We start from the raw sequence: 24,434 nt of genomic DNA, 5'->3' as shown, positions 1-24,434 counted from the left end.
CAGATTTTTTTTACTAATTAATAAAAAATGACAAGCTGAAATGGCTTGAGTCAATAATCATTTAACCCCTTTGTTATGGCAAGCGGAAATAGGTTCAAGAGTAAACATTTGCTTTACAAGTCCCATAATAAGTTGCATGGACTCACTCTGTGTGCAATGATAGTGTTTAACATGATTTTTGAATGACTACCGCAGCTCTGTACCCCACACATACAATTATCTGTAAGGTCCCTCAGGCAAGCAGTGATTTTCAAATTCAGATTCAACCACAAAGACCAGGGAGGTTTTCCAATGCCTCGCAAAAAATGGCACCTATTGGTAGATGGGTAAAAAAAAAGCAGACATTGAATATCCCTTTGGCATGATGAAATAATTCACTACATTTTGGATAGTGTATCAATACACCCAGTCACTACAAAGATACAGGTGTCCTTCCTAACTCAGTTGCCAGAGATGAAGGCAACCGCTCAGGGATTTCACAGTGAGTGTAATAGGAGAACACTGAGGATTGATCAACAAACATTGTAGTTACTCCACAATACTAACCCAATTACTAACCCAGAGTGAAAAGAATGAAGCCTGTACGGAATACAAATATTCCAAAACATTCATCCTGTTTGCAACAAGGCACTAAAGTAATACTGCAAAAAAATGTGGCAAAGCAATTCACTTTTTGTTCTGAAGTGTTATTTTTGGGGCAAATCCAATACAACACATTACTGAGTAACACTCTCCATATTTTCAAGCATAGTGGTGGCTGCATCATCTTATGGGTATGTTTGTCATCATTAAGAAGTGGAGTTTTTCAGGATAAAAAAATAAACTGAATGGAGCTAAGCACAAGCAAAAATCCTAGAGGAAAAGCTGGTCCAGTCTGCTTTCCACCAGACACTGGGAGATAAGTCTCTAGGCTTACCGCCTTAGTGGAACACGTCACCAATTAGTGATAGCAGTGAAGGTAAATTACAGCTATTTGACAAGACCACAAGCATCTTCAACTTCTTTTTTAATGATGTACAAATATAAACGTACTTGTTGCATAAACCTCCTACATCTTTATTGCTGTGAAAGCACACGAATGAGTGTGAAACTGTAAAAGGTATAGGTATATACATAAAACAAACATGCACAAAAACCATGGGGAAAACAGAGAGTTAAATAATGAACAAGTAATTGGGGAATTGAAACCAGGTGTGTAAAACAAACACAAAACAAATGGAAAATGAAAAGTGGATCGGTGATGGATGGAAGGCCGGTGACGTCGACCGCTGAATGCCGCCCGAACAAGGAGAGGGACCGACTTTGGCAGAAGCCGTGACAGCAACGATAGGAAGAAATGTGGGATTTTGTCATATATGCGAAAACAGTAACAGTTTGTCTCACGTTAGGACATTTTGTTACAGACCAATGGAACAAAAGTAAACCTTCGATTTGTAGGTTTTAAATATCCCTCTAGTGGCCAGCGCTGACCTATTTTAAGAAATGCCATTGGTTGGTGGATATATAAATATTCCTCTAGTGGCCAGCGCTGACCTATTTTAAGAAATGCCATTGGTTGGTGGATATAAAGTCTAAGATCTTAGGCTGATGAAGAATTTGTTCCAGGATATAATCACTGCCACCTGGTGAAGTTAGCATCGGGCTAACGTGTGCCATGTTATCTGATGGGACCAGCTACAATTTACTGTTCTGTCATGTGCAAATCAGTCTCCAATTTTAATTGGCTAATACCCATTTTGAAACTGTTTACATTAAAATGGTTGATCGCAAATATGGCCACATTGTGTTTAAAGTGCTTTGTTCGACTAAAATAGATTCTTTGAAACACAGAGCCTTTTATTGACTTGAATTGATCAGTATTTGTTTGTTCTCCCTACCCCACTAAGGACTTAAAGCGGTGCTCCAAAACGTTTGTATAATTTCAGCGTGGTGCTCACGAGCCAAAACGGGTCCCCGTTTTTGTTGTTCTACGTCATCCAATTTGTATGATACAGTATGTTACGAATCCAATTTGCACAATATGTTACGAATTTGAATGTGTTTAAGATTGTGGACTGTGTCTTTTATCAGGAATTATGCACCACACCTAGGGCTGTTGCGGTGACCGTATTATCACCACACCGTCGGTCACGAGTCATGAAGGCAGTCAAATTCCACATGACTGTTTAGTCACGTAATTAGGCTTCTCCAAGCTCTGATGCTGCTGCTGATCATAAGTAGCCTACCAAACTTGCTAACTGCCCGGTACTCAGGACTCTATTATCCCTTTACACAATCTGGTATCAATGCAAATGTAATCGAAAATCGAATCAAATACTTCATGAGAGCCCATGAGCTCATGTTGCGCAACATTTCTATAGGCAATACAATTGCGCGAGAAAACAGAGTGATGGCCTCTACTAAAAAGAGGAGGTTCCAATCTTATTTCTATAGGCTAGGCCTGCTATATTTATTTCTAAACTTTCCTAATATTAAGCACATTGCTTATATTTATAACAGGAGTATAACCTACCTGGCTGGCATGAACTAAAGTGGCCAAATAACTTCTTAAAATTAAGCACATTAATATGGGATCTATTGCATCCCACAACTGTCCCAGACTATGTTTGGAATATTTATTTCTTGTACAGAATAGAATAGGTTGACTTTTGTACTATGGCGGATAGTAGATTGACATAGGCTAGTGCTTTTGCTGTTCGTTAGGCCTACTCATCTTGTTGGCTGACGAAAAGTAAATGTGGGCAGTTCAGTTGCGTCCCCGATGTGTCTGTCTTCACTTGTAGCATATGAGAAAGACCCGATCACGTGATGGAGAGCCATGTGAGTGAGAGGTGATTTGGAACGCGCAGCACTCAGGACGAAGGGCACAATGGCCACTGGCAGTCTGCAAAAGGCATGGATTTATTTAAGGTGCATTACTACCACACAAATGGAATGCCGCCGTGAAATTGTAGGCATTATCAAGTGCTTGTCAAATTGTGAATGAGTGACTGATGTAGTGTGTACAGAACAAAGCAGAGCTCATGACTTTCAAGCAACTTTAAAAAAATCATCATTAGAGTCTCATCATGCAGGCTTACAATGTATTGAAAATCAAAACATATAGGCCAACGTTTGTAGAACAACTAAAGTTACATTAATAACTCTAAATGAAGCATATAGGAATACCTATTTCTTTGTTTACCGCTCAACACAGAATAGACACATGTGCGCACTCTCACAAATCGTTTGGAGAAAATATCCAGTGTATTTTATTCAGCTTTGTTCAATTGCATTCTTCCTACTATAAAATAATATAAAATAATGCCCCGGAATTCTAAGCAGATCTTCTGCTGAATGAACTAGTGTTGCCCACAGCCATTGGCATAGCCAGATCAGGGCCTAACATAAGGACAACTCAGAGGATGCTATTCTGTTCTTCTGAAATAGACTACATTTTATTCATATCATACTTCTTTAGACCTGTCTAAAATAAATAATGTTAATGTTATGTTAATTAACTGTCAATTACCATGAGACTGACAGTTGTTTTCTTGACATTCACCTGCTGACAAAGTTTCGTGACTGCCACAGCCCTATCCACACCCCTCTCATGCTTTTCCTCCTTGAGGAAGACATAATTGTCTTGCCACCTTGTACCTATATCTGTATGAGATCTAATGTCATAATGTGGCTGTCAACATGCAGTATTAACTTGTATCACTCCATTGACCGTGACCCTCTCAGGCGGAGATAGCAGACCTACAGCAGATGCTGGCTTCCAAAGACTCTGCGATTGAGGGCCTACAGAGCCAGCTGGTCTCCAGAGGCCCAATGACCAATGAGAACCCAGAGAGAGGTAACTTTACCTGTCAAACATACATAATCAGTAATACCAGGGACTGGCGATTTTAACGCATGCTGTCATTATTTCAGGTGCCCCACCTCAAACTTAATACCATCCACTAATGCTTATTCTACTGTCAGGGCAGGGGGAGACTTTGAACATTGACATTTGATAATACGAACTAATGATACATATTTAGAGGTTGAATTATACCAGCTGGTCATCTGCATGTGGTGCCTCATTCAGATAATACAATACCTATCAAATGCCCTCTCTCTGCCCCCTCCACTGTTGTCTCTTTACTCTATGCTGCCCCCTGCAGTAGAGGAGGTGTATAGGAGACAGCTGACAGACAAATGTAAGTCTCTAGTCTCTAAGTTCCTGCAGTTGTGGCCCTGGTACAATGCTGCTCCGCCGTCACTGCCTCTCTACTGTGCTGTCTAACCCACGCTGGCATGCTGTCATGTCTGTCATACCCATTCCATCAGCCCCGGCAGCTGCAGATGGGAGAAGGGGTGAGGGGGGAAGAAGGGGCAGGGAGGAGGGAAGCTCTGACACATCCTCACACCCACGCCCATGAGAACATTGGAGATGAAATGGCCTAATAGAGAAGCATGTCTGTTCTACGAAATATATTACCCAATATTTTATTTTCTCTGTTACGTTGTGTGCACTGAGCTAACATACATGATTGTTGCTGACACTCAAAAAGCCTACTGTAGCTGCTGGCAAAGTCATTCAAAGCCTATACTTTATCAATCAGGATGTAACTTTCCAGTGCCACTATTTTTGCCATTTAATGTTATTATTAAAACAAAATCAGACCACCCCATAGTAGAATAGTTGACCTATTTACCTAGTCGGCTTGTTGTACTGTGTTCTATGCAAGATAAATGTTCCTCTGAAGGCACATTCAAGTTGCGAGAGCATAGGGAGAGAAACGTACTCTGACAAGCAGTCAATTCAGAACAATTCTTAATGCAATCGTGGGAAAAAATACTTTTGAAAGCAGTATTGACCTTTGTTAAGAAAAAAAGAGGGGGATACCAGCTTTCCATTGCTACCACATTTATTTCTCTACTCCTAAAATTGTGTGCGGCATAAATAAATAAAAATGATATATACATGGTCCAATATGTAAAAATTATTTTAACGTAATTTTTACCAATATGTTATTGGGCTCATTTCTGGAGTTGGAAAATATATTGTAGATGGTGTCAGCATCCTCATTTTTTAAACATTTATTTTGGAGTAGAATGTCCTTTTCCGGGGGGTGCCCCGGACCCCCTAACAAATGGGACTGGGATTGGTCAAAGTCGCAGTTTAATACATGTACAAAATGATCCTCTTTCCCTAAAAGCATGATGGTCATTACTGCTTTACATAAAAGGTTAACTTGGCCCCGCAGACAATCGATCTGAGATCAACTTCAGTTTCACTCATGGGATTTGTTTTTGCTTTATCCCAGGGAGTTATGAACAGTTGATATTTAAACATAATTACTCTCATGAGTCACAAAAATACATTTTCTTTTCTGTTTTCAGACCAAGAATTGCAAAGGTTGAAAATGGGGATGGAGTCTTTGGTAGCAACTAATTATGAGAAAGTAAGTAAATGTGTCATATTCTAATTTCTTGAAGTTGTACAGAGTGAAGGTATGTTATTAAAGTCCTTTCTATTTGTGTCAGGACCGTCACATAGAGGAGCTGACTGTTCTCCTGGGCCAGTACAGGAAGATGAAGGAGGTGATGGCCCTCACTCAAGGTAATATACTCACTGCCTATAAACACTCCCTCCCAGAGATAATACACATTCACTGCTTTTATACACACTTACTCAAAGGTGATACATGCTGCTTTCATATACTCAAGCTGAGAGCTTGACATTTTTCAAATAAATAATTACAAGAATGTTGAAGAGGCATGGAATAAATTCTGAATGTGTGTGTGTGTGTGTGTGTGTGTATTTAGGGTCCAGTGAGAAGCTCCTGGTTGGGAGCAGTGAGGAGGAACTGAGTGGGAGTCTGAAGATGAGGGCTATCACCCATAAAGCTCATTCAGACATCATCCGGTCAGCGGTAAGAGAGCTCTGTCTGCTCCTCCTCTGTGGACCACACAACACAGTACAATGACAACCTTGCATTTCTCAAGTACTCGCCCACTCATCATATTTTCATTGAAGAGTACTAACACTCTGACTAGTAATACACTCCGTGCCTCTGCTCTCATATACCATGCCGGTGTATTAGCAGACTATTTAGTGTGCATACTCAAAGTGTTTAAACTCTTGCTCTAAAGTGTCTGTGTGATATCGCCCTACCCAGATGTCTTCTAGAGGCTCCTCTCCCCTGTTAGTGTCTCCCTCGTCCTTCCAGAAAGAGCTGGACTCCAGGTAAATAAACAAGCCAGCTGACAACCACTGATTACACACATGGAGGAAGAAGTCCCCAACGGGCTTGTATTGTTGTTGTTGAATCTAGATGTCCTTGGGAGAGGTTGACCGAACGTGAATAAAAGGCACTTGTGCCCCTGTACACCCAAACACTTGCAAGCACACTCGCTCTCACAAACACACACACACACACCCCTTGTGCCCCAGCCGTGCTCCCTCAGGTTTACCGTGTTATATTGGACCTGTCCCTGTGTCCCAGCTGCCGCAGTATCCAGACCTCCCTGGAGACGTCGATGGTGATGGTCTCCCAGAGTGATGCTGGTTGCTTCTACAGCGGAGAATGGCAAGTAGAGCTGAGGCTGTGTGGGTGTGACAGCCAGGCCCACTCGTTGTTTTGGTTGTCTTTAATTAAGGGCCCACTAAAGTGGCTGTGAGTGACCCTGTCACTGTGATGTCCCCGCCTGGCACAAACAGCCCCCACAGCCCCCCTCTCCTGTAGAGCCCAGCCTGTCACATCACATTACCTACAATCCCCTCCGAGAGGTAGGGCATCCCAAAGACCACAGGCCGCTGCCAACCACTGCCAACTCAGAAATCTACTGCGGAGAGGCCAGCCCTTAACCCAACTTGAAATACTATAGTGTTGTATTGCTAGTTTGGTTTCAATGTTGTTTTTCTCAATAGGTCCCAACCACAGATGCTTTCAAGTAGCCTGGAGGAGTTACAAAGTGGATCGTTACCAAAGGTTTCATGATTTTGCCATGTTTATTTTATATATTTTTTTGGACCAAGTTTTTACTTGTTTTTGTCATTTTTTGTTAATTATTTAAATTACAGGTACATCATTTAAATGTGTTACTTTATTAAACATGAACCCGTAGGCTGCCACTCAAAAGAAAACCAACAGTAAGAAATGCATAACAGTTTAAGTAATAATACATTCAGTATAAACATATAAACAGGAGAAGAAAAAAAACAAAAAGAAGTGGGATCCCCCCGTGTATATGCTTATTTATATACAGTACCAGTCAAAGTTTCACACACCTACTCATTCAAGGTTGTTTTTGTTTTTAAATGTTTTCTAGATTGTAGAATAATAGTGAAGACATCAAACCTATGAAATAACACATATGGAATTATGTAGTAACCAAAAAAGTGTTAAACAAATCAAAATAGATTTCATATTTTAGATTCTTCAAAGTAGCCACCCTTTGCCTTGATGACAGCTTTGAACACTGCCCTCGGAAAGTATTAATACCCCTTGACTTATTCCACATTTTTTGTGTTCCAGCCTGAATTCAAAATGCATGAAATAGATTTGTTTTGTTAACCCTCTACACACAATACCCCATAATGTTACCCCATAATTCTAACATGTTTTTAGAAGTTTTGGCAAATGGATTGAAAATGAAATATCTCATTTACATAAGAATTCACACCCCTGAGTCAATACATGTTAGAATCACCTTTGGCAGCGATTACAGCTGTGAGTCTTTCTGGGTAAGTCTCTAAGAGCTTTATACACCTGGATTGTACAATATTTGCACATCTTTCTTTTTTAAATTCTTCAACTAGGCCTCTCAGGAACATTCAATGTCGTCTTGGGAAGCAACTCCAGTGTAAATTTGTTTTAGGTTATTGTCCTGCTGAAAGGTGAATTTGTCTCCCTGTGTCAAATCAAATCAAAGTTTATTTGTCACGTGCACCGAATACAACAGGTGTAGACCTTACAGTGAAATGCTTACTTACAGGCTCTAACCAATAATAGTGCAAAAAAGGTATTAGGTGAACAATAGGTAGATAAAGAAATAAAACAACAGTAAAAAGACAGGCTATATACAGTAGTGAGGCTATAAAAGTAGCGAGGCTACATACAGACACCGGATAGTCAGGCTAATTGAGGTAGTGTGTACATGAATGTATAGTTAAAGTGACTATGCATATATGATAAACAGTAGCAGCAGTGTAAAAAGAGGGGTTTGGGGGGGGGGGGCACACAATGTAAATAGTCCAGGTAGCCATTTGATTACCTGTTCAGGAGTCTTATGGCTTGGGGGTAAAAACTGTTGAGAAGCCTTTTTGTCCTAGACTTGGCACTCTGTTACCGCTTGCCATTCGGTAGTAGAGAGAACAGTCTATGACTGGGGTGGCTGGGGTCTTTGACAATTTTTAGGGCCTTCCTCTGACACCACCTGGTGTAGAGGTCCTGGATGGCAGGCACCTTAGCCCCAGGGATGTTCTGGGCTGTACGCACTACCCTCTGTAGTGCCTTTCGGTCAGAGGCCGAGCAATTGCCGTACCAGGTAGTGATGCAACCAGTCCTGATGCTCTCGATGTTGCAGTTGTCTGTTGGAAAGCAGAATGAACCAGGTTGTCCTCTAGGATTTCTCCTGTGCTGTTCCAGTTAAAGGGTTGTTCAGATTCAATTAGATCAGGGGACCATCCTTTTTAAATGGCTAGCTCGGAATATGAGCTTTCCAAAAGTAGATTTTTCTGTATTTTGATTTAACTTTACGATTACAATATATCCATCTTAGACATGCAGCATGTGCTTCATTTGTAATTAACCAAACACATTAGAAACTTTATGGGTGCTCTAACAAAAATACATAACCATTTAGCCTAACAAAAACAGCTGAACACATACACTACCGTTCAAAAGTTTGGGGTCACTTAGAAATGTCATTGTTTTTTAAAGAAAATCTATTTTTTTGTATTTTAAAATAACATAAAATTGATTAGAAATATTCCATATGAGAAATTGCCAAGAAACCGAAGATCTCGTACAACGCTGTGTACTACTCCCGTCACAGAACTGTGCAAACTGGCCCTAACCAGAATAGGAAGAGGAGTGGGAGGCCCCGGTGCACAACTGAGCAAGAGGACAAGTACATTAGAGTGTCTAGTTTGAGCTTCATTAAATAGTACCCGCAAAACTCCAGTCTCAACATCAACAGTGAAGAGGCGACTCCTGGATGCTGGCCTTCTAGGCCTTCTGTTCTGTGAAGGGAGTAGTACACAGCATTGTACAAGATCTTCAGTTTCTTGGCAATTTCGCGCATGGAATACCCTTAATTTCTCAGAACAAGAATAAACTGACGAGTTTCAGAAGAAAGTACTTTGTTTCTGGCCATTTTGAGCCTGTAATCGAACCCACAAATTCTGATGCTGCAAATACTCAACTAGTCTAAAGAAGGCCAGTTGTATTGCTTATTTAATCAGGACAACAGTTTTCAGCTATGCTAACATAATTGCAAAAAGGTTTTCTAATGATCAATTAGCCTTTTAAAATGATAAACTTGGATTAGCTAACACAACGTTTCATTGGAACACAGGAGTGATGGTTGCTCATAATGGGCCTCTGTACGCCTATGTAGATATTCCATAAAAAATCCACCGTTTCAAGCTACAATAGTCATTTACAACATTAACAATGTCCACACTGTATTTCTGATCAAATTTGACGTTATTTGAATGGGCAAAAAAAAAGTGCTTTTCTTTCCAAAACAAGGACGTTTCGAAGTGACTCCAAACTTTTGAACGGTACTGTGCTTGTATTCTAAGACTGTTGTTGTTGAGTTGATGATGCCGATACATTACTATACTAACAGTGTGTGTGTTCTCTTCGTTACATGCACGCTCCCCCCTCCTGTAGCATGTCGTGGTGGATCAACCAGTTGAACCGGTTTCAGAGGTATTTTCTACTTGCATGATCTCACCACCACTAACCCTTAATCTCTCACAAGCTAACTTTATCCTATCTGACCGGGACAGAGCCAAAGGTTCAGCCGAAACTGTCAAATGTAGTAGCGATCATACTCTAGGTGCGCCCAAAGGCTTTTAAAATTGGCCTTTTGTCTGTTGTCTCCTGAAAACTTGTGACTCCAGTGGCAGTCCTATCGAATTAACAGCGATAGGGTCATGAAAGGACAAAATATAAATCTGATTCTCAAATTCTGTTCTGTAATTTAGCAGCATTTCAACTGAAATCTAATGTCAACAGATGCCATTTAATTCCATTTGGATAGACTTGGGACTTGCCTGTAACCATGCCCCCCCCGCCACCCCGCCCCTCTCCCTACAGAATCAGCACATCGAAATGAACAAATATCAGACCCTACCAGGGAAGCTGTCTCGACCTGACATGAATGGCGATCGAGAGCAGTGTTCGACGCCAGACCAGCTGTCCCCTGACGATAGCGAGGACAGTGAGTTTCACCTAAGTAAGTCACATCTTAAAACACTGCTGCTTGTCATTTTTTTAATCAAACAGCCTTCAAATAACAACAAAACCTTCCCGTGGATGTATATCATAAATTGAATAAATACACTTCTATGGTTTGTTTCAAAAACCTGCACTGTTCCACTCTTCTCTCACAGTGTGGTTGGTTTGCATGGGGTGGCTATCCTCAATTCTCGCTCACTCTGTACTAATCTTCCACTTGCTGTTGTACTGTTTCTGCTGTCCTCTTTCTTTTTTTTTTGCTCTGCGTGGCTTTCTGCTTGTATCACGGCTGAAGACCGCTGCAGGAGTGCCAGTGCTCCAGCATTAGGTACCGTGCTACTACTCACAGACAGAAGCCCCGTGTCAAAGCACCAGGCCCCTGTATTCACTATGGATTCAAGTTGTGACTTAAAGTTGATAACTCTAGCCTGTGTTGGAAGGAGTAAGACACTCAGTGAGTCAGAGAGAGGCATCTCCGATTATGCCTGGCTCTTTTTTTCTCGCATGTGTGACTGGTGTTGCAGTGCACAAAGTGCACATTGACCTCAAAAGCAGTGCTCCTTCGGCGTCGTCACGTGAGGCGAGGGTTGTGTGCACAGAGGTAGACCATGGTTGATCTGGCTTAACCATACACTGTAAACAAATACAGATGCAACTTGACGTCCCATTCGCCTCAGACCATCATTTCATTTCAGTGTATTAAACATGTTTATTAGATAAGCGAAAAACTAATTTGTCTTCAAAGATTTTAATTGACATCCATTAAGACAACATTTACATTTTGTGTGTAATTTTGCTGAAAATGCTGGAGCGCACTAACAATGTTAATGCTTTCCTGTTTCACTTTTCGCTTGGCTAACCTTTGGCACAGCAGGATCTTGTGGAAAGCATGATCTGTTTGCTATGGGTGGGTCCTGCATGGATAATACCTCAACTTTAGACCCTAAAGAATTGAAGGAATACAGTGTCCTTGAAGCGTTGCACGACTTACTTTAATTAATAGAACAATGACTTAAATGAGGAAGACCATTTTAAATAGATTCCAGTACTTACTAAAACTCCATATGCTGCTCTCACAGGAAAGTCGGAGAGACTGGATGAGTCCACACTGTCAGACTTGTCTCCCCTGTCGTCTGGAGTGGACTCAGGACAGCAGTCCCCTGTCTCTCCAGAGAACAAGAAGAACCACCGGGGCATCAAGAAGCTCTGGGGAAAGTGAGTACCTGTACAGCTGACACACACACACACACACGAAGGGCACACTGCTGAAGATCTTTTTAGAGATATTTATTCAGAGACTATTGGTATAAATGCAAAACGATCTGATATTTGTCATCCTGGGTAGAGGTGGTGGCCTAGCAAAGGTACTGATGTGTTCTATCTCCTCTACCCTAGGATAAGGAAGACACAGTCTGGCAGCCTGCAGGGAGAGGACCTTGAGCCTGGAGAGTTTAAGAGGGGGGGACTGAGAGCCACCGCCGGCCCTCGCCTGGCCCGGGCCGGAGAGACATTGACCTCTGTGCGGTATGGGATGGACACTATCATAAAATACATTAAATACAGTGTATTATCTTAAACGTGCATGTGACCAAGAATATACCAAAAAAGCCAATGTATTAATTAGATGAGAAGGAATTCCAAAATGTTCCAGTCTTGATGATCCAATCAGTTGTCTGTCCTCTCCTGCAGGGATCTGAAGACGCCCTTCTCCAAGTGGACTCCGGAGCAGGTGTGTTGCTGGCTGGAAGAGTATGGGCTGGGCCAGTATGTGATTCTGGCCCGACACTGGGCCGACAGCGGGCAAACTCTCCTCTCTGCCTCACCACAGGATTTAGAGAAGGTACGCACTGTACAGTCACACAAATTACTCTGCTAACTTATTTTGGTTCCCAGAACGCTGTTGGAAAGTTATTTCTCAAATAAGGCAAGGACATCCTTCCGGGGATTGTTCTGTGTTAGCTGGGTGTTCCTCTAACAACACACTGTATAATCTCCATCAGTATGGCTGTCAAAGCAATGTTTAGCTCGTCCCCTCCAATCATTCTACCTGTCTAGTCATTGCAACATTCTCATCGCCATTTAGTTCTACCTGTCTAGTTCTCAAGACGTCATTTCGTTCCGTCTTTCACATCATGTTGCTCAACCTTTGTTGTTGTTTGGAGCTAGTTTGGAGCTATGTTTCAGCTATGTTTCAGCTATGTTTCAGCTATGTTTTTTGTTGTTGTTGCATTTGACAGGTTCCTGTACCAAACGTCATATCAATATATATGTAGGCTGTTCTCAAACTAGCAGGGCAAACTAATTTGTTTGAATCTTGATCACAATTGTGAAATAGTGTGCCAAGTGACTCCAAATCCAGTTGCTAAAACTGTCATTTGCAGCACTCACTTTGGAGTAAATAGTGTGCTCATAACCTGGATTCATTTGAATCTTGATATCAGGAGATGGGGATTAAGAATCCACTGCACAGAAAGAAGCTGCAGTTGGCCCTGAAGTCGTTCAGCACCAAACTGACAGAGAAATCCTCTGAACTGGACCACATCTGGGTCACACGTATGTAGGACACAGTAGAGGCCATCAACATATTCACTCAACATTCAGCAAACTTGGTGCTATATATTCTGTGTAATCGATCCAGTATAATTGGTTGTTGTGTGGTTTATCCTCAAAGGTTGGCTTGATGACATTGGTTTACCTCAGTACAAGGATCAGTTTCACCAGGGAAGGGTAGACGGCAGAATGCTTCAGTACTTGACAGTGGTAAGTACATCCATCGGTTTTCATCGTAGTCTTAGTAGTTTTTGCCTCACTGTTGTGTCTCAGCCACTGTATATAATTCATAAGGCTTTCAGATCTCCCTCGAAAAAGAGGGATCTCAAGGGACTTCCTACACTCAGAAAAAAGGGTTCCAAAAGGGATCTTCAGCTGTCCCCATAAGAGAACCCTTTTTGGTTCCAGGTAGAACTCATTTTGGGTTCCATGTAGAACTGGAACCTTAAAGGGTTCTTCAAAGGGTTCTCCTATGGAGCACCTTTTTTCCTAGGAGTGTAGTTAAATCCAGTACAAAAAAAGAAAAAACATGCACAACATATTTGATTCACTTCCTTCAGAACAACCTCTTGTTCCTGAAAGTGACCAGTCAGCTCCATCACCTCAGTGTGAAGTGTGCTATCCACGTCCTCCACGTCAACAAGTTCAACCCCAACTGCCTGAAGAGAAGGCCTGGAGATGAGGTGAGACACGTGCATGTGCACGTTTGTGGGAGTTTTTCCATTTACACACGTATGTAGTTGTGTTTGCTAAGACGTGTTATTACCTACTAGAACAAGACGTCTCCCTCGGAGGTGGTTCAGTGGTCTAACCACAGGGTGATGGAGTGGCTTCGCTCGGTGGATTTGGCGGAGTACGCTCCCAACCTGAGAGGCAGCGGGGTGCACGGGGGCCTTATCGTAAGTACAAGGGCCCAATGATTGAATCAGCCCCTTCTTATACCTTTCTACTGCATTTCAGCTCAGCTCAGGCCGTTATAGTGACAAATACGTCCATAATGGGACATGTATAGTTACATACAATTCCTAAGAGACTATCCCTAAAGAAACTTTTATTTTTAACTGAATCATTTCCACTAATTGGTCTTTTGACCAATCACATCAGATATTTTCACATCAGCTCTTTTTAAGAGCTGATCTGATTGTTCAAAATAACAATTAGTGAAAATAAAATCAGGATTGGGCTGCCTGTGTAGACGCTGCCTATTTTTCCAATTCATTCCATCCCGACTTTCTGTGTATTCACCTGTATGTAGGCAGGTTAGCATTTTTCCTCATAAATCTTGTTCTGGAGGCAGCACTGCAGTGGTCACTACCTGGCACAGCCATAAAGTCATAAAATCTGATTTTAAACCTAAACCTATCCATAACCCTAACCTTAACCTTAACCACACTGCTAACCATAATGCCTAACCCTAACCTTATGGCTGCAATATGTACCATTTTGGGCAACCTAACCAAATTCAGATAGAATTGTGAGTTATAGAACTGCCATTCTCATCGATAGCAAGTTTAAGAAGCGGTAGATCCATTCTATATCCTCTATTTCTATGCTTCCTGTGCTTAAGCCATAATACAGGTGTCGTGTCAAACTCATTCCACTGAGGGCCGAGTGTCTGCGGGTTTTCGCTCCTCCCTGGTCCTTGATTGATGAATTAAGGTCACTAATTAGTAAGGAACTCCACACACCTGGTTGTCTCTGACTTAATTGAAAGGGAAAACCAGGCCCTCCGTGGAATGAGTATGACAACCCTGCTCTACACTATACAGTGCATTCGGAAAGTATTCAGGCCCCTTTAATCGTTCTAAAATGTATTAAATAAATAAAAATCCTCATCAATCAACACACAATACCCCATAATGTCAAAGTTGTTAGAAATATTTGCAAATGAAAAATAAAAAACAGAAATAAATTAAGTAAATAACTATTCAGACCCTTTGCTATGAGACCCAAAATTGAGCTCAGGTGCATCCTGTTTCCATTGATCATCCTTGAGATGTATCTACATCTTGATTGGAGTCCACCTGTGGTCAATTTAAATGATTGGACATGATGTGGAAAGGCACACACCTGTCTATATAAGGTCCCACAGTGCATGTCCGAGCAAAAACCAAGCCATGAGGTCGAAGGAATTGTCCATAGAGCTCCGAGACAGGATTGTGTCAAGGTGCAATCTACAGCATTGAAGGTCCCCAAGAACACAGTGGCCTCTATCATGCTTAAATGGAAGAATTTTGGAACCACTAAGACTCTTACAAGAGCTGGCCACCCAGCCAAACTGAGCAATCGGGGGACAAGGACCTTGGTCAGGTAGGTGACCAAGAACCCGATGGTCACTCTGACAGAGCTCTGGAGTTCCTCTGTTGAGGTGGGAGAACCTTCCAGAAGGACAACCATCTCTGCAGCATTCCACCAATCGGGCCTTTATGATAGAGTGGCCAGACGGAAACCTCTCATCAGTAAAAGCCACAGGACAGCCCACTTGAAGTTTGCCAAAAAGGCACCTAAAGACTCACAGACCATGAGAAACAAGATTCTCAGGTCTGAGGAAACCAAGATTGAACTCTTTGGCCTGAATGCCAAGTGTCAAGTCTGGAGGAAACCTGGCACCATCCCTACGGTAAAGCATGATGGTGGCAGCATCATGCTGTGGGGATGTTTTTCAGCAGCAGGGACTGTGAGACTAGTCAAGATCAAGGGAAAGATGAATGGAGAAAAGTACAGAGAGATCCTTGACGAAAACCTGTTCCAGAGCGCTCAGGACCTCAGACTGGGGCGAAGGTTCACCTTCCAACAGGACAACGACCCTGAGCACACAGCCAACACAATGCAGGAGTGGCTTCGGGACAAGTCTCTGAATGTCGTTGAGTGGCCCAGACTTGAATCTGATCAAACATCTCTGGAGAGACCTGAAAATAGCTGTGCAGCAACACCCCGCATCCAATCTGACAGAGCTTGAGAGGATCTGCAGAGAAGAATTGGAGAAACTCAAGGCTGTAATCGCTGCCAAAGGTGAGTAAAGGGTCTGAATACTTGTGTAAAAATAGGTTTTTCCTTTGTCATTATGGGGTACCGTGTGTATATTGATGAGAAAAAAAAAACAATTTAATCAATTTTAGAATAAGGCTGTAACCTAACAAAATGCGGAAAAAGTCAAGGTGTCTGAAAACTTTGCTTGTTTTGTCACATAAACTGACATTAGGCAAACTATTAACATCGCTCAGTTCTGCTTCCAGGGCATGATTCATGACAATAAATGTCAACCACCCTGTATCTTCCTCTGAATCTTCTCAAATGACCCCCCAGATTCTGGAGCCTCGTTTTAACTCAGACACCCTGGCCATGCTGCTGAACATCCCCCCTCAGAAGACCCTGCTGCGACGCCACCTGTCCACCAACTTCAACATGCTGGTGGGCTCCCAGGCTCAGCAGGAGAAGAGGGAGTTCATGGAGTCGTCTGGCTACACTCCCCTCAGCACCACAGCCAAAGTCAGGGTAAGAGATGACAGTACTGTACTGTAGTAATGCCAAGGGCTGAACCACCACCCTGTTGTTAGGAGCCCTCGTTTTTGTTGTTTCTCTCTCCCTCCCTCCTCTCTCAATCTCCTTTTCTTACTCTCTCATCCCCCTCTCTCACTGTCTCCTCTTTCTATCTTCCTCTCCCTATCCCCCTCCCTTTCCCCCATCTCTTTCAGGAGACAGGCACCTTAATCCTTAGTGTGACCCCTCAGACCTGGCTAAGCTCTAAGACCAGGGCTGCTCCAAGCAGCTTTTCGGGCAGCAAGCTTTTGTAGCGCCACGTATCTCTAACACCCACTATTTTTTTAAGGCTAGTAGAAAATGTGCGGAGGCAAAATGTAGCGATAGCATAATGTACTTAGTCAGCACAATTAGGCTTATAGGAACCGCACTGTCCATTTGTACGCTGTTTAGAAATATTTTCACTGATTATGGTTAAAGGGACAGAATAGAAATGATACACAGCTTTCTCTCAGTCTGTTCATAAAGCATGTCCTCCCATTCAGCCAAAGAAGTTGGGCTTCTCAAACTTCGGCCACCTGAGGAAGAAGAGATGTGACGACTCGACTGACTACATCTGCCCCCTGGAGGCGGCCCAGGCCCAGGCTCAGCTCCAGGCGGTGGTGAACGGGGCCCACCGGCCCTACTCCGGCTTTAGGGGCCTCAGCCCAATCCTGGACAGAGACCCAGACAGACGAGAGCAGGTGGGGCTATACAGCTGATGATGTCACACTACTGTATCTACCTACCCATCACTACTCAGCTTGCAGCCAATAACCCCACCTCTTCCTGCCATGCCCATCCAACGCTACCCAAAACCCACTCCAGCACACCCACCTCCACACCCCTCACGTGCCATCATCTAACACCCAACAACCAAACCTAGCCTGGGGCATGAGCTGCTTCTGGATACTTAGGCTGTTTTTACACAGGAAGCCCAATTCTGATCTTTCTTCCACTAATCAGTCTTTTGACCAATCACAACAGATATTTTTCAGAGCTGGGTTTATTGGTCAAAATACCTATTAGTGAAAAACCCTCCTATGTTCTCTGTGGATCTACAAGCCTAGTGTTCAGCTGTGATATATCAGCCAAAGGTGTCATGTACCATTATTTTAGAGGTGGCACGAAGTATATAAAGATGTACGGGTGGTGTCCCCCTGGAAGTTGAAGAATTTTGCAATTTTCAAACACCTGAAACAGCTTTTTCCTGGCATCTAGAGCCATAATCATTATGCCTAATTCAATGTTAAAAGAAAAAGACAGTTTTTCTGCATCGGTTATCTAAACATACCTCTTTACCTGTTCAATTGTAATTTGAATGAGGGTGTCATTCTGACTGTTCCCACATCTCAATATATTGCACTAACATGCCTAGGATGTTATTTCCAAATTACAACACAGCACGTGGGATCATAACACACATCATCAATACAGGAACATATCATGGCATCCTAATTACAACACAAATATCATGATATTATCATAAGGTGCCAGATTACATTTAAACCAAGTATTTTTCTGCATATCTAAGCATACCTCATGAGCTGTCAGTATCCTCCTGACTGGCGCTTCTTTTTTTTAAAGAAATTAAATGTGCTTCTGTGCATAAATCTGGGTAAAAGACTGAAGGAATTTGAGTCTTATTCAGTACATTTAGTAATTGCTTGCCTTTCCAAAATTTGGCAACCTTGCCAGCAGGCATGGCATCTAAGATAGTTGGACAAGCTACTCTAACTTGATTGACAGCCCGAAATGGCTTGATTGCTTGTTATGAGGTTGGGAGACCGGGAACCAACTTCATAAAATTGTAAGTTGGCTAGTAATACAGGGAAACAACAAAACATTTTAGTTTTATTTATTCATTAAGAAGGAATCAATTGGCTACATAGCTTGATCAAATTCATTTACAAACCTACTTCCTGCCAGTCCATCACTAACATCTAAAATCAAAATCAAACGCTGTGTGTGTCCTAGCATATCTTTGCTCTCCAGGGTGTACCTTGGAAGTAACCACTTACTTGGGGGTACTCTTTGCCTGGACCAGTCAGTGTGCCCCCTCTGCAAAATACTGCTTAGAGATATTTTTAGAAATAATTACGATAAAATGTGTGCTTAAAATTGAAGTTTAGTAAATCATTTTACATGTGCCCTTGTGCCCCATGAGCATGATGCTTCTGATATTATCACATCAGCCCTTTAATGCACTAAGATTATACCACTGACGTAAACAACATTGTGCATCATTTTATTGATCCTTTTAACACACATATTTGAGATTCACCTAATGGTATTGATCCATTGTTTAAAAAATGTTTTTCTAACCAGTAGAAAGCAATGTTGCTTGTTTGTCAGACAGTTGTGGAATGAACTTGTGCAATATTTGCATATGGAGGTATATATTTATGTTGGTAAATTGAAAGAAGTACAATGAGATTGTGTAGCTGTGTACATTTTGACGGAATCCAGATTGTGAGTATCATGCACTGTTCTTTACAAATGTGACTGTTATAATATTTTTATAGTTAAAGATTACGCTTCAATCAAGGAAGCCCTCTTGTTGTCATTAATTGTAAATAGTACTATCCAAATCCGTCAATAAAAATCATAAGTGTGATAAAGGAGTGGAATTCTTCCTGATAACCTATTTAATACATGCAATCTTTGTACAAAGCGTGCTTCTCGTATTAGAGGAGAAAGTTGTCTTGTCTCGGTTTTATGTTGAAGTCATCTCTGCCCATTAACTATATTTACAGTTTTAAGAACTTGAATCAAAGATGCACTGTAAGGAATTGCGTTGCACGGTACAGGGACATCAGAATGCATAATTAATTAACCAGTATCATTCACTAACTAGCCCTCATCAATGCTTCTGATCATCATGATTGGCCCATTGTATGCAAGATGGAGGAGTGCATGTTGGAACAGGACTATCCCATCATGCACCTTGGGGGGAGGGGCTCAACCATCCGCAGGTACATCTGTATCATAAATCCATAATGACCATGTTCCAGGCTGACTTCACTGCAGACACCTGCCATAAATCATTGGTTTATGCAATGCAACGACTGCAATGTAGTCGGCCTGGAACGCGACCTATGACTTGAACAGTGGTGCTTGCTCAGCACCTACAGTAGATCCTTCTACCCTCCCATCCCATCATGCATGGAAGTAACAAAGTGTAACTGCCAAAATAAAGGAAACACCAGCATAAAGTCTCTTAATACGGCATCGGACCACCACGAGCCAGAACAGCACCTTGTCAATGCACCTTGTAATAGATTACATAAGTGTCTGGAACTCTATTAGAGGGATATAACGTCATTCTTCCATGAGAAATTCCATCATTTGGTGTTTTGTTGATGGTGGTGGAAAATGGTATCTCAGGCGCCGCTCCAGAATCTCCCATAAGTGTTCAATTGGGTTGACTGAGACGGCCATGGCATATGGCTTACATTGTTTTCATGCTCATCAAACCATTTAGTGACCACTCGTGCCCTATGGATTGGGGCATTGTCATCCTATGGGGGCATAGCTATGGTAGACACAATACTTTTAATACATTATCCTAAGCATGATGGATTGTTAATTGCTTAATAACCTCAGGAACCACAGCTGTGTGGAAGCACCTGCTTTCAATATACTTTGTATCCATTATTTTGGCAGTTACCTGTATGTCATTGATGTCCTAGCCTGTTAGTAGTACAGTAGCCCCAGAACTAGGTGTTGTGTTTGACTTTGCAGATGGCGGTGACAGAGGGGACCGTACTGCAGATAGAAGCTCTTTCTGAGGGAATAAACCAACTCACAGTAAGTATTTCCTCAATCCGTCTCATTCAACATGCTTTTTGACAGTACTGTAAATAATTAATAAACTAATCAGTTAACAAAGTATTTTCTGTTACGCTGTTAACACTGGTGTAGGATGCACCCCCGCAGCGCCCACAAGCTCTGGGATCCTCCTGGAGGTATTGCAAATACTTCTCCCTGACCCGTGGTAGAATTTCAGGAAGTTAGCTGCCCCCTCCCCCCAAGGGGTGCCTTGCTCAGACTTTGCAGGTGGGGCCTTGCAAAACTGCGCTACGCCACTGGCTGTTATGTTTTGAATTTCTCCTCAATGCTACAGTGCTATGTTGGTCTTATATTTCCTGACAGTGGAGGTTTCAACTGAATAAAGCGGTTTCGACAAGTAGATGTTAAAGTTAGGGACATTACTCTAAAGCCTTTAACTGACAAACATTGCAGAATAATGCTTCCTGCTAACCCCAGCCCCTGGCCCTTCTTGCTTTCAGTATTTGCTAAGCCGAGACGAAGTTCTGAAGGAGATGAGACGGGCTCAAACAGCACTAGTCTGAGAGGACGCTACGCTGGCCACACTAATTAACGCAGCCAATCAACCAAGGGAAACCTCTATCTGCCTCATACCTCAACCTAACCTCAATGCAGGAGGCTTTACCAGCAATCTCAACTGGCCATACCCCTTACCTCATCATAATACAGGACTATAATGTATACTACTTCTGTATTAGTGGCACGAACACAATGACCGGTGAAGGAATTCTGTTTTACATGCGTCATTGGTATGTAGCGCTTCCCCAAACTAGAGTAAATAGCATGTGTTTTATATTTTTGGTGAAAGGTATAGGCCTCCCCTATGCAAATTAGCCTGTAAGATTGCTCAAACTGTATTATTTTGTACTATTTGACAACTTTTTTGTATGTTTTTTTAGATTAGGGTCGTTCCACTAAATTAGTCCCTTTTGGGTAGTTTCATTTGGTTTAAAAAAATATATATATTTAACCTAATTTAACTTTCTATCATTAAGAGCACATGTTCAACTTAATTAAAAAAACATGTTTCCCCATCTCAAGAGGTTAAATGAAAAACAAAAGATAATAGCAAGTGCCTATTGAGTGGCAAATAAAGTAACCAGGTTTATTGTAACAGGGTTGACGATTTCATCTTAAATCAGCCATAAATCCTCTCGTGAGAGGGGGAATGGAAGCTTGTTTTGTGCAACAGGGAGGGTCAAATGAATGCAAGCTTTAAAAAAAAAGGAAATTGTTTTAAAAAATTCTAGCCTGTCTATCAGTGGTTGAAAGGGTTGACGTGTCATGCTCGACCTACAAGAGTAGAATCAGCTCTCCGGCTTTTACACTATGATTTGACTATAAGATGTTCAATGTTTCTCCTTTTTTATGTTCCAAAAGGAATAGTTTCACCATATTACAATGAGAGTTCAGTTCATGTAACAGGGTTGACATTTCTTTCTTTCTTTTTTTACCTTAAAATAAATCACACATCTCATGAATTAAATAATAATATTCAGAAATTACTTTGACAAAGCAACAAAATAACTAGGGCTTTCAATGAAGGTGAAAACTTGGAGAAATGTTGGGGTTAAAATCACAGAGGGACATGTCAAAATGCAGAATTTTGGCACTTTAGCAAGTCTTTAGGCATATTTAAAACCAGATGCATTGAATTATCAATGTGGTCTATATTAAAGGGCACTTCATTTAATTTAAGGGTCTTTTAAAATGTAATATATGCAAAGGGGACTCATTTTGTGGAACAACCCATTACCTGGACACATCCATGATTCAAACAAGGCACTAAGACATCCTGCAAACAAACACACCAACACTTAATACAGCTAATTTGTATATGACCAATAAGAAACAGTTTTTTCTATGTTTCAACACATAATTCGCATATAATTGAATAGGCAGATGTAGTCCTTTAAGTAAGTCCCTTTAACAGTCACCCGAATGGAGGATCGCTTCTGTAACATAAGAAATACTAAGGGAAGCCTGCTCCCTGGGAGTTAGGTAGCCCAGTGAAGTGTCCATGCCCAGGTATAACCTGTACAGTATGAGGATCCTATTGCAGGTTAATCTGCATCAACCCAGCACATCACAATATCTCACTAGGGTTTCAGAGAGGAGAGAGGGGCTGGAGCTGTTCCAAACATCAAAGGCAGACCCATACTGGTGAGTTTTAATTGACTTATTTTTATCATTTTTTCACCATTCTAGAGCAAACATAGTATAATTAAAGTATTTTTAGGGTTGAGGGTTCCATTAGGGTTGAGTACCCTTATGTACATTCAATCCATGTTATTACAGAAGTATAACCTATGTAACGTTTTGTTCATGTAAGTTATAATTTCTACAACAATAAACTATACTGTTGTTATCAAATGTTCAGGTCATAAGGGAAACCACCCTCTGACCTAATCATGTAGACATGGGGAAGATAGAGAGCAAACAACCAGCCCTGGACATTCCCAAGATAATCTCAACCTGTTGGGAGAAACCACCATGACCATTCCCAACATGAACTTCAATTTCTCAACCCTGTGGGGGAGGAGAGAGCAAGCCACTAGCCCCAGACATACCCCGTGTATTCTCCCCCCTGTGGGGGAGGAGAGAGAGCAAGCCACTAGCCCCAGACATACCCAGTGTATTCTCCACCCTGTGGAGAATCCTTAACAAGCCCAACGATTTTGTCCCTCTATCCAAATACTGTGTGGGGATAGCTGCCGCCAGGACCCAGGAGTACCTCCTGTTTCCCTCGACCCAGAGGACATGTTCCAGCCCTCAACGAGATCTTCCTAATAACCTATATTACCCAGAGCAGCCACCTCCACATGACCGACTCCTCCAACTGCACCACAATGACAAAGCAGCAGCGCATATTTCTGGGTGCTGACTGGGCGTGGGCTGTGCTGGAGAGGCCCACCAAGAACCCCTGCATCTAGATTGCCGTGCAGATCCTGCCCCTGACTGAGAGGGGGGAGGGACGGCAGAGGACTTCTCCCCGGAGATATATACTGAATCCATGCAAGATGGCCAAGACGGAGTCTGCTAATAGGAACAAGGCAGAGACGGTGGTGTATTTTTGCACCTCCATCGGTAATGACTGCTACTCCCTCTTTCTCCTATTTGGCCGCAAGGGCGACTCTGGCAACATCTATGGGGTGCTGAGCAACAAATGTCACAATGCTATAGGAAGAATAAGAACAACCGGGCACTCATTGAGAATTTCTTTAAAAGGGTCCAGGTTCTTACGCCCACAGGAACGCTTACAGGCTTTCGTCACCAAGAGAGACGGTGACCCTTTAACTCTGCTCATCAAGTTTACCTGACCAGTATGATCGATAACCGTGCAACCATTTGTTACATTTCTCTGTGTCTATTGTAGTGTTTCAAATGGGGGGGGGGGACTGTTGTGCTTGGTGGGTTTATGCTTGCCTGGGACTCAGGCCAATTTCAGCACACTGGGTCCCTGTGTCCATGTCTCGTGTAAACTACTGACCCATGCCTCGTGTAAACTACTGACCCATGCCTCGTGTAAACTACTGACCCATGCCTCGTGTAAACTACTGACCCATGCCTCGTGTAAACTACTGACCCATGCCTCGTGTAAACTACTGACCCATGCCTCGTGTAAACTACTGACCCATGCCTCGTGTAAACTACTGACCCATGCCTGACGTGCCTAAACTACTGACCCATGCCTCGTGTAAACTAAACTGACCCATGCCTCGTGTAAACTACTGACCCATGTCTCGTGTAAACTACTGACCCATGTCTCGTGTAAACTACTGACCCATGCCTCGTGTAAACTACTGACCCATGCCTCGTGTAAACTACTGACCCATGTCTCGTGTAAACTACTGACCCATGTCTCGTGTAAACTACTGACCCATGCCTGCTGACAGCTGCTCACACCCTTGTGTTTAGTATTTATTTTAATGGGCTTAACACTTCGCTGGCATCGCACCAGTGTGGAAATTCGCTTATCACTACCAAATGACATTAAAACCTTTCTACAGCATACAATACAGCAAATATGATTTGCCATAAAATATTTTTGTATTTTCTATGATGGATTTAATGACTGATCACATTGCGGTA

At 42.2% G+C, this 24,434-nt stretch overlaps 1 protein-coding gene across 17 annotated transcripts in view; it reads left to right on the top strand.

Moving 5' to 3' along the window:
* LOC112252607 (liprin-beta-2) overlaps window positions 1–24,003 on the top strand; it is a 113,113-nt gene extending 89,110 nt beyond the window's left edge. For 7 of the 17 annotated variants that reach the window (XM_024423992.2, XM_024423995.2, XM_024424003.2 and 4 more), the window contains 22 exons: window positions 3,727–3,838; window positions 4,149–4,184; window positions 5,371–5,432; window positions 5,515–5,590; window positions 5,797–5,903; window positions 6,150–6,217; window positions 6,477–6,560; window positions 6,902–6,962; window positions 9,873–9,911; window positions 10,302–10,440; window positions 11,522–11,657; window positions 11,838–11,966; window positions 12,132–12,282; window positions 12,884–12,995; window positions 13,114–13,202; window positions 13,553–13,675; window positions 13,766–13,891; window positions 16,299–16,487; window positions 17,018–17,215; window positions 20,256–20,321; window positions 22,446–22,505; window positions 22,723–24,003. In XM_024423992.2, coding sequence (XP_024279760.1) covers window positions 3,727–3,838; window positions 4,149–4,184; window positions 5,371–5,432; window positions 5,515–5,590; window positions 5,797–5,903; window positions 6,150–6,217; window positions 6,477–6,560; window positions 6,902–6,962; window positions 9,873–9,911; window positions 10,302–10,440; window positions 11,522–11,657; window positions 11,838–11,966; window positions 12,132–12,282; window positions 12,884–12,995; window positions 13,114–13,202; window positions 13,553–13,675; window positions 13,766–13,891; window positions 16,299–16,487; window positions 17,018–17,215; window positions 20,256–20,321; window positions 22,446–22,505; window positions 22,723–22,746 — 2,187 coding nt within the window. In that variant the 3' untranslated portion in view covers window positions 22,747–24,003. Of the gene's footprint in view, window positions 1–3,726; window positions 3,839–4,148; window positions 4,185–5,370; window positions 5,433–5,514; window positions 5,591–5,796; window positions 5,904–6,149; window positions 6,218–6,476; window positions 6,561–6,901; window positions 6,963–9,872; window positions 9,912–10,301; window positions 10,441–11,521; window positions 11,658–11,837; window positions 11,967–12,131; window positions 12,283–12,883; window positions 12,996–13,113; window positions 13,203–13,552; window positions 13,676–13,765; window positions 13,892–16,298; window positions 16,488–17,017; window positions 17,216–20,255; window positions 20,322–20,803 lie in introns of all 17 variants that reach the window. The other 10 variants (XM_024423994.2, XM_024424001.2, XM_024424007.2 and 7 more) reach the window with 8 other exon arrangements.
* Window positions 24,004–24,434: the final 431 nt, after the last annotated feature.

The sequence above is a fragment of the Oncorhynchus tshawytscha genome, linkage group LG06 (assembly GCF_018296145.1).
Source record: "Oncorhynchus tshawytscha isolate Ot180627B linkage group LG06, Otsh_v2.0, whole genome shotgun sequence".
Lineage (NCBI taxonomy): Eukaryota > Metazoa > Chordata > Actinopteri > Salmoniformes > Salmonidae > Oncorhynchus > Oncorhynchus tshawytscha.
Note: the sequence above shows the minus strand (reverse complement) of the source record. Positions and strands in the feature narration are given on the sequence as shown.